The following is a 10,357-nucleotide window of genomic DNA, read 5'->3' as shown; positions in this document are numbered from 1 at the left end:
CGACACTCGGTGGTAGCTCTGCAGAGTCGTGCAACTAAAGGGGTGTGAGGTGATGTGTCGGGCTCTGAACGTCGATCACGTTGATCGAGTCATCGATCATAAAGCGGGGGCAACAGTGATAAGGTGAGGGGTCACTAGTGGATCACTAACCAACATATACTAAGCATATAGGATAAGCAGGTAGGTAACAATAGCAGGTTACAAAATCAGGCTATAATCATAATAGGATCAATCAAATATAGTACCAAATTCTAATGCAAGCATAAGAGAGAAGGAAATGGGCGATATATGAATGATCAAGGAGGGTTTTGCTTGCCTGGAAACTCTGCTGCAAGGGGCTAAACGTCAGTGGCGCAGTCGTACTCTAGAGCAGCATCAGTCTGAGGGTCGACCGGAGAGAAGAGGGGAAATAAACAATAAATATAAAAGCAAACAAATACATCACGATGCATGACATGGCAATATGTAGTGCTAGGGGTAACCTAACGTAGTGCTACACGTTATAGACGAAGCAGGAAAAATCTAGGAATGTTTTCCCGGCTTTCGACGGTTATCAGACAGATGAAACAGAGGGGAAGGATCCATATTCGTCATGTTAGAGGCATGTGACAGATGAGTGGATAGCATATTCGGATTGGTCACATTTTCCTGATCACATTTCTTATATAAATTATTTTCATCTATTTTATGTTTATTTTCTATTAATTTTTGAAGTTTAAACAATATTTTGTAATTTCCTGATTTATTTTTATTACGAAATATTACGAAAATAGCAACAATTCACTATGTGCACCCGGTGTAGTGCACACACAGGTGCATCAGAGGCTGACTAGTGGGCCCATCCTAGGTCACTGTCAGACGGCAAGGGCTCGGGCACGAGAAAAATAGGAGGGCGGCGGGAGAAGGAGGAAGGGTTTGGTGCAAATTGTGGTTGGGTAGGGCTGTCGAGTCTCATATGGCGGAAGCGCCCTGCCGCTCCATATCCGTCCTTGGATTGGATACGGGCCGGTCACCTTTGGTGTTTGAGGTGGCGCTCCATATCCATTCTTGGATTGAATACGGGCTGGTCAGCTTAGGTGTTTGAGGTTCGTTTAAGAGGGCCATCTGAGTTGGATTTTTAAGACGCGTTTGGGGTGGCTTAAAACCATGCCGCTCCCGTGCTGTTTCTAACCCTCGCCTCCACGCCACATCCATGGCCACCCTCACCCCTCGTGCTCCACCACCAAATACCCACCGTCACTTCCTTCACCGACCACCGACCCTATCCCCCCAGCTCCGCCTCCGCCTCCCTGTTCGCCGCCTCCGCCTCGCTTCCCCGGTCGTGGCCATTGCCACGGTGACGGCCGCCGTGCCCCCCGACGACATCTCGCAGCTCAATAACCGTCTCCGCGCGCTCGTCCGCCGCCGCGGTGTCTCTTCCGCTGCCACATCTCCCATGGACCCCGCCCAGGCGGAGGCCTACCTCCACATGATCCGCGAGCAGCAGCGCCTCGGCCTCCGCCAGCTCCGCCGGCACGCGGCCGAACCGGAATACGAGAGAGACGTCGGAAGCAACGGGGAGGACGAGGAGGAGGGTGGCGGAAGGAGGAAGGGGATGGCGGCCAGGAGCTCTTTGGGGCACCGTGTGGACCCGCGTGAGCTGGAGCCCGGCGAGTACGTCGTTCACAAGAAAGTCGGCGTCGGCAAGTTCGTCTGTATAAGCGGAGAGGACGGAGAGGACTACGTGTTCATTCAGTATGCGGACGCCATGGCGAAGCTTGCAGTCGACCAGGCAGCACGCATGCTCTACCGATACAACCTGTATACCTCCGCGGTTAACCTGCTCACCTCTCTCTCTCTCTTTTTTTTTTGAAACTTCTTCTCCTCTTGTCTGTAGCGTCTCTTCTAACTAAATTGTGTATGTGCAATGCGCGATAATATTCGGCAAGATATTAATTGTATTGCACATTAATATTAGGCAAGATATAAATTGTATGTTAATATTAGGTAGGATATAATTATGTGGTTAATGCTGACATTGATATTAGGCATTATATTAATTAGGAGAGGGTGCTAAATGTGTTTAGTACTCCCCCGTTCACCTTTGTAAGACCTTTTAGACATTTAAGACAAAACTTAAAACAGTTCAATTCCAGCTGTCCTAAACGACTTATAAAAGTGAACAGAGGAAGTACTAAACTTGTTTAACGCCGGAGTGACGTGGACCTTTGAATATATGCTGTTGAACGGTTGAGATTTGTTGGATCTGCACAACTCACTCCTTTTACTATAGGTATATAGATTGTATGTAGGACTGGAATTGTTGGATCAATATGCTTGTCCAGACGTGTCTGAGCAAATGCTATTTTAAGTATTAAAGTAAACAAAACTATGTCATTGCCACATTGCAAAATGCTGGTGGTTAGCCATGTGACTGGGATTGGTTCCAAACTTACAATTGCCAAGTTTTTGTGAGGTGCACGCCATATTTCCCGGTTTTCAAGTTTGATGCCAATTTAAAAGAATGTGATTCCTGATCCGAGTAGTTGCATGAATTTGCATCTTTTTAGCACTAGACCTAGTTTGCACCTCTTCTTTAGCTACCTCGTATCTGTGCTTAAATTTTGATTTACGTGCTATGTTGTGGGATGGTCACTTGAGTTTGATGGAAAACAAAAATGCACGTTGACCATTTATCCAGTTTGAACTTTTATGCAGTCCTCATGAGAAAAAGAGGCCAAGGAATCTAAGCAAGCTGAATGATCCTTCTACATGGGAGAAGAGGAGGCTGAAAGGAAAGCTTGCTGTTCAGAAGATGGTGGTCAACTTGATGGAGTTATATTTACAAAGGATGAGGCAGAGAAGGCCGCCTTACCGGAAGCCTGAGGCGATGGATCAGTTTGCTTCTGAATTTCCTTACGAGCCTACCCCAGATCAAAACCAGGTTTGCTCTCAACTAAAAGCTGTGTTCTTTTCTTCATGCAGTTAATATTCTTGATAAAATTGTTAATCTTTCATGGATATGGTTGGCGACCATATGTTTGCCTGTTGTTTGTTTACATCAAGGGTGAAACATAAGGCAATGATAGTTTGATTGCTTCTGAGGTCAGAAACACTTTGTTTGGGTTACTTGACATCAGCTTGGAAGCTTAAATTCAGATCTTTTTACAGTTTATACTTGCTTCAGAAATTTGAAATTACCTATTCATTTCCTGTATATGATACTTGTTGTGAGTAACAGATTTCCATTACGCTGTAGTGTGGACAACTTTTAGATTTTGCGTGTCTGTTCTGACACAATAAACGTAAGGTTGTTGAATGATCTTGGTTGACTTGTGTAGAAATCCATGTCAGATATACATAACCTTCGGCACATTACTGATTACTATTTATTTCCAGTCATTGCCAGTTTTTTCTTTTGCTTCTCACCTTCTTTAAACTTCTTACCATGCCTGGGGTTTCTTTTCTTATCTACTTACACTGTTATTGAATAATCTTAAAAAGAGCTTTTTTAACATTGTTCATTCTAATGACAGGCTTTCATAGATATTGAGAATGATCTGACTGAAAGGGAAACACCAATGGACAGATTGATCTGTGGAGATGTCGGGTTTGGTAAAACGGAAGTTGCAATGCGTGCTATATTCATCGTTGTATCTACAGGATATCAAGCTATGGTTCTCGCACCAACTGTAATACTAGCCAATCAACACTATGACGTAATGTCTGAGCGTTTCTCCAACTATCCTGACATAAAGGTCGCCATATTCAGCGGTGCTCAGGTATGCCACGAAACAAATCGAGTTTAACCCATAATACAACTCATCATGTAAAATTATCTTTCTTTGTTTATGTTTCTGAACTATAATTTTAGTAATTATTTAGTTTGTGCAATTCATCTTGACCCTAGAAAGCATTCCACTCTGGTTTCGTTGTAATACTCTAATTTGTATATGTCGGTTGTGTTGTAGCTATACTAAATAATGTTTATATAATCTATACTGCGTTATGCAATCTGTGGCAGCGCCATCTCGTTTCCACTTTTCATATTTCACTGACTGTTTAACTCAAATCATGGTTAATTTTGGTAACGCGTATTATACAATGCCAAGTACATTCGTTTGCTGAAGGGATTGGCTATCATTTGCATGGCTTGGTATGTGTCTTCCTTGCAGAGCAAGGATGAAAAGGATGAGCTAATAACCAAAATTACGAATGGGCATTTGCAAATAATTGTTGGAACTCATGCTCTTCTTACAGAACGGATGGCCTATAACAATCTTGGTCTCCTAGTGGTGGATGAGGAACAGGTACTCTATAAATCGTAATGTCTCTCTCACGGTGATAGCATATCCTTGCCCTGTATTCATTTGACATCATTTTTGTGCGTTTGCTGGTCTAGTCTGCCAATGATACACATTAGTTTGATGGTTATAATTTGGGCACTAGTAACATAAAAATGTTCTCTTTTTAGGGTATATAGCAAGAGAGAGCTCTGTCTTCAGTAATGTATTAAAAAGATCAGAAGATATAATATCTTTGAAGCAAACTCTGCCTATTTTTATATGCACACCTCACAAACTCCATCTTCTCCAACAGAAGTTCGGTGTACAACAAAAGGAGAAGATTGCATCATTCAAAGCTTCTATTGATGTTCTTACCCTGTCCGCAACACCCATTCCACGAACTCTGTATCTTGCTTTAACCGGTTTCCGTGATGCAAGGTACGATTTTATTGCAGTGCTTGCCATTTTTTCACCTTCTCATTTCAGTTGGAAGGGAACTATTGCTCTTCTTAAAAGAGATGATAGTTTTCTTGTGGGCTTTTTGTTCACATAGCTTCTGTACTTCAGTTACGTTCAACTTTTGAACTCCTTTTTCTGTTCTTAACAGAACTGTGTGCTTGCTTTCAGTTTAATGTCTACACCACCTCCGGAAAGAGTCGCTGTCAAGACCTATGTGTCAGCATTTAGTAGAGAAAGTGCTCTATCAGCTATCAAATTGGAGTTGAAGCGTGGCGGTCAAGTTTTCTATGTTGTTCCTCGAATAAAAGGTCACATCTTCGTTATCTAAAGATGACATTTTGTTTACGATACTACAATAAATCTTCATAATGCATGAACCTGAATATATAAGTCCAAAATTTTAGTTTAGTGTTTTTTTATGTGTGGCTTGTGACTATGGAAAGTAGTTGACATATGTTCCCAGAATTCAGCCGACCAGATGATGCTTTCGTAAAAGTAGGCCAAGCTAAATTTTCAACAGCGTAGACCCTTTTCAATGACTCGCATAATGGAAATTTTGCTGTAAGTTACTCCCTCCGTTCTAAAATAGATGACTCAATTTTATACTAACTTTAATACAAAGTTAGTATAAAGTTGGGTCATCTATTTAGGAACGGAGGGAGTACATGGCAATATGAAGTCAATGACTCAACATGGAAAAAATATATCATAAATACCCACTGATCAAAACATCATGAGTGAAGGAAACATCATGGATCATTAGCATTATATCGGAAACAAGAGCTTATTATTGTATCTCCTACATAGAAGTTGTACTCCCTCTGTAAAGAAATATAAACGATCTTATATTTCATTACAGAGGGAGTACTTGTTTCTTTAGTGTATTGTATTTAAGGAGGTGTTTGGTTAACACATTTGTAACGCGGTCTAATTACAGTGTTAACAAATAACGTTAAATCTTGTTTGGTTTGTTGGCTAGTAATCTCATCACGCTGGATCAGATCCCAGCCCAATACGAAACTGATTCCGGTAGGAAACCAATGTAAATCTGAAAACGATACAACAAGGCTCTCACATAAGCAGCTCCTCTACATGAATCGAACTATCGTCCATGATCTCTTCCGGTAACAGCATTTGAACCAAACAAGTTATGATTTTTGTCGATTACGTTTACAGTCCTGGTGCTTTTCCATTTTCCATTATGTTTACATTTGCGTTACCTGTTGGGACCAAACACCTTCTAAACATTTGCTTGAACGAATGTTGCATTTGTTGTGCATGAATCATAATTTTATAGCATAGAATAATTTAATCATATTGTATGAAGAATTGTGCTTGCCGTAATCTATCGGAATGAGGGAATTTTCAAGTTTCCTTGCATTCATCGATGGAAGGACAATTGAACAAAAGCAAATGGGGAAAGAAGAAAAGAAGGGATGCATAAAGGAAACCGAGCTGACGCAGACCGATCCAACATGGGGCACGAGGCAGCTACATTAGGTGCTAGGGCTGAGCCGACAAAGATATGGGGACCTGTGCCAAACTCTAAAATAGGCCCTACTGCTCTAGAAAAATAGAAGTGGTGGATGTTGAACTACTCGTTGATGGACGGAAGCAGGGGTGAGCAGCCTGGAGACGACACTTCGTCACGCCAAGATCAATCAGCAATTGCGCAGATGAAGAAGAAGAGATGCGCTCGTCCAGGCAGAGGACTCATACGTAGACATATATGGATCACTCCTCAAAATTGGAAAATCACATTAATCAAATTCTTTCAAGTGTAACACTCTTAAAAATTCAAAACCCTGGCCAATAAATATAAGCACTTGAGGAAGATTGTTTACTTGCCTTGCCATATTCATTTTTTGTAGCTATCCAGGTGAGTGGGCTACGCCGGCGCTGGCGCCCCGTGATGCTTCGATGGAGTGGCTAGGTGGGCGACAATGCGCGGAAAAGCATGTGAGAAATCGGGAGGAGGCGAGAAGCCAACAAGCGAAATGCACTGTTCTCACGATCAGACCAACTGATCTTGTGTGCCTCCGCGTCAATGCGTGGGCGCGTTGATGGCTGCGTGAGCCTGTAGATGGGCCATGTGCACTTCCGTCGCTGGCTTCTGGCAGGTTTCCTGTGACCCCAATTGGGCCTCTGTGTCCGGTTTGTGTCTGGGCTGAACTAGGCCTATCTAAATAGCTCTACGAAACTTGGGCTCTTGTGCGGTTGCACGGGCCGCACGCCTTTGGGCCTGGGTGCCATATCCTAGTCCTCCCTCCCATTAGCTGACATGCGTAACTATTCGAAATCGCGACTGTTGCACTTTTTGCAAGGGGAAGGACAACATGCCTTTTGGTGTCTTTGAATCGGGACGGTCACGGTAGGATGAGAGACAATTGTTGTAGGACATGAGGAAGACTTGGTGGCGGCAGCCACCCCCAGCAAAGTGCTGACCAAGTTGTTTGACCACAACCCGCTGTGGGTTGTAGACCGTGCCTTGTAGCCATTTGCAGCCCGAATCGGGAGCTGCACTCAACCCATGCCTCATCCACCGAGTTGGGCCTCGTGCTTAGCATTGAAGGCCCACCATCTGCCGGTTGTGCTCTAGGGCACAACTACGAGCACCACCATGGGCATCCTTGGATCACTTCAACCTGCTCCTTGGCTTGGCTGAATAACGCGTGTTCTTACTGGACCTAGACTCTGAGAACCCATTTGGAGGACTTATGATCTCGATGACCCTTCCTCCGAGGAGGTGGTGCGTCACTTGAATCTGGCGGATTCACGACTAGTTCCTCCAAACAGGTTGGGGCGTATCAAAAGGCAATGTCATGGCCGCCTTCACCAAGTTGCATTCACTTAATGGGCGTGGCTTTCAGGGTCTGAATGAAGCTTTGTTGATGTTTGTGCCCAATCGGCCGGATGACTCTACTCCGAAGGACTACCGCCCCATTGGCCTCACCCATCTCTTTGCCAAATTGGTGGTGAAGATCTTGGCTGCAAGCTTGTCACTGAGATTGGCTTCCTGGGTTAAGGAGAACCAATGTGCGTTCCTTAAGAACCACTGCATACATGATAATTTCATGTTGGTTCAGCAGACGACATGCTAACCTTCACTGGCTTAAGGAGCCTTGTGTGGTGCTCCAATTGGACGTGCATTCGGCTCCATATCCTGGGCACTGCTCTTTAGGTGCTTTGTCGGGCAGGGTTTGGACCTTGCTTCCGCGAGTTGGTTTCCATTGTCCTTTTCACGGTCAGCACACGGGTGTTTTTGATTGGAGAATCGGTGCTGCTGGTGTGGCACAACAAGGGGCTGTGATAGGGGGTTCCGCTCTCCCCCATGCTGTTTGCATTGAACCAGCTATGGAGGTCCATATACTCCAATGTCTCGCACCGTGGGCCTTGACGTCCAGTTGTTGAGATCAAGGGCTAAGGAATAGAGGGGGTGAATAGTTCTCCGAAAATCACTACTCCAAATTTTAACCAAGCTGGCGTTGCTTAGAGCAACCACAATTCTAGTTGATCCTTGTGACTAAAGAAGCAAACGAGTTAAAGAGTATGACAGTGGAATAGAGTACCTTGCAAGAAAGTAAATGGTGATTGAGAGGATGCAAACACAAGGGGCTCAACGATGTTTTTCCCATGGTACGGATAGTTGGCGCTCTCCTACCCTGCGTTAATGGAGGCTTCAAACCAAATGGTTCTAGGATCACTCGGGGATCTTCGGTTGTGTCACCCACCAAGGGCCCACCAAGCACAACCAAATCCACCATGGCTTGCACCAAGAAGCCTCACTAAAAGTTCTAGGATCACTTGGGGATCTTCGCAAAGTAGGTGATCTCCTTGCCCTAAAAAACTCTTGAGTTCTTCACACATTGATGACGAAGGCTCTCAAGTGACTCCTAACCGTTTAGGAGGTGCATGTCCTCCAAGAGTAACAAGCAAAGCAAAGTCACTTGGTAGTACTTACTCAAAAAATCTTCAATCAAAGTATCTGTCATGAACCCATAGGATCTCTCTCACAAAGGATATGATTGTGGTGAAAATGATATGAAATTGAGGTGAAGGGTTCAAGAAAGGGAGTAGGTTTTGGCCTCAAGAATCAAGAAGTGTTCTTGAAATCACCCAACACTTGTCTTCTCGTCTTCTTTATTGCCTTGGAGCTCTCTCTATCTCTTGTGGCAGTTGGATGGAGTGAGGAGTGGGGTGGTTGCTTCCTTGCTTCCACGGAGGGGTATGTGGTTCTATAAATAGAGAGAATTTAAAATCTTCCCGTTATCTTGAAAAGATAACTAGCCGTAAGTAGTAGACGAAAATCTTCGAAACTTCCGAACACGTTTAAATATGACATAAAACACAGTAGTTGGAACTGCTGGCAGAAAATAGAGCTATGGTCCCGATCAGTAAAAGGTGGATCTTTTCTGCGAGAATAAAACTGGCTCAGAAGTATTGGGTAAAACTGTTTGCTCGGTAGTACCTTAGTAGACAAAGCAACCCTCAAATGAGAATTGTGCAGAAAAGCCAAAGTCACATATCAGAGGTACCAGACAAAACTTTCACGGAGGTCCAGGACCTATATTGTGACCACATAGAGAAGCAAACCGAGAGGACTCAGAAGTTACGGCCGGAGGTGCCAGAGCTAACAGAGAATGCCTGAGTCAGAATTGGCTCGGCAATACCGAGACAAAAAAGGTGTGGTAGTTCCGGCACCCTGGATGGGTTTGATCTCTATGGAGGAGTAACTCTTAAGTGGCCCGGTAGTACCGAAAGAAAATCTTCGGTGGTAGTGGGGCTTAGAGATACTAGAAATTTGAGTTGGCTGATTGGATTTTATAAGAACTTTGGTCTAGGATCTTTTCTTGGATTTCAATTGTGCCCCTCTCGATAGAATGCTTGTCCTATACTGAACGTGAATCTTGACTCAAAAGCAGATACATGACGTCCTTATATAAAGCATGCTCAGGTTTTTGACCTCTCCTAATACAATTGGGGCTGGTAGACCTTTTCAAATACGGTTGGACTCTTCAATAATCCAATTCATTTGTTACCATCTCTGCTGCTATTCTCTCTCATGATCTCCCATGCTGCTGCTCCTTGATACAGTAGACTCATGTCCACGTAATACGGTTGCCCTTTTTTAACCGGATCTAATCTGAGATGAGGCGCATTTATTTAAACTAGTTGGTATAGCAATGCACTTTGGTCTTTTAAAGTATCTATGCAGTGAACATGTTTCATTTCTTATTCAAACAGCCATAGAAGATGTATTGCAATTTCTCAAGGACTCTCTTCCAGATGTACCGATGGCTATTGCTCATGGAAAGGTTAGTTGGCTAAGCTGATTCAGAATGCAAGAATTCTGCATTTACAACATAATATCTTGAGTACTATCTACATTTGTGTGCACTGCTTTGTGTTAAAGGCCGAAGTGCAAGTTTCTACTAATGAAGTTAGGCTATCTTGTTAGGAAATATGCAACTTGTATTTCCTGGGGGCCATTCGCCGGTACAAGTGGTAAATATGCAGGAAACCCCTCATACAATGGGGAAAATATACAGGCTATACATGGAACATAATATAGCTCTTTAACACATTTGATGTTAGAACTTCGATACTTATTTATGTTCTTGTTGCATAGATGA

The 10,357-nt window shown here is 43.6% G+C and overlaps 1 protein-coding gene across 5 annotated transcripts in view; it reads left to right on the top strand.

Annotated features, from left to right (window-relative positions):
* The first annotated feature begins 1,126 nt into the window (after positions 1-1,126).
* The window catches only part of LOC119285965 (ATP-dependent DNA helicase At3g02060, chloroplastic-like), a 53,785-nt gene continuing 44,554 nt past the window's right edge, over positions 1,127-10,357 (top strand). For 3 of the 5 annotated variants that reach the window (XM_037565305.1, XM_037565304.1, XM_037565303.1), the window contains exons 1-7: positions 1,128-1,800; positions 2,698-2,923; positions 3,516-3,761; positions 4,155-4,289; positions 4,579-4,703; positions 4,893-5,032; positions 9,969-10,039. In XM_037565305.1, the coding sequence (XP_037421202.1) occupies positions 1,193-1,800; positions 2,698-2,923; positions 3,516-3,761; positions 4,155-4,289; positions 4,579-4,703; positions 4,893-5,032; positions 9,969-10,039 (1,551 nt within the window). In that variant the 5' untranslated portion in view covers positions 1,128-1,192. Of the gene's footprint in view, positions 1,801-2,697; positions 2,924-3,515; positions 3,762-4,154; positions 4,290-4,578; positions 4,704-4,892; positions 5,033-9,968; positions 10,040-10,357 lie in introns of all 5 variants that reach the window. The other 2 variants (XM_037565302.1, XM_037565306.1) reach the window with 1 other exon arrangement.

This window comes from Triticum dicoccoides, chromosome 4A (genome assembly GCF_002162155.2).
Source record: "Triticum dicoccoides isolate Atlit2015 ecotype Zavitan chromosome 4A, WEW_v2.0, whole genome shotgun sequence".
Lineage (NCBI taxonomy): Eukaryota > Viridiplantae > Streptophyta > Magnoliopsida > Poales > Poaceae > Triticum > Triticum dicoccoides.
The sequence above is the reverse complement of the archived record's forward strand: the minus strand, read 5'-3'. Positions and strand labels throughout refer to the sequence as shown.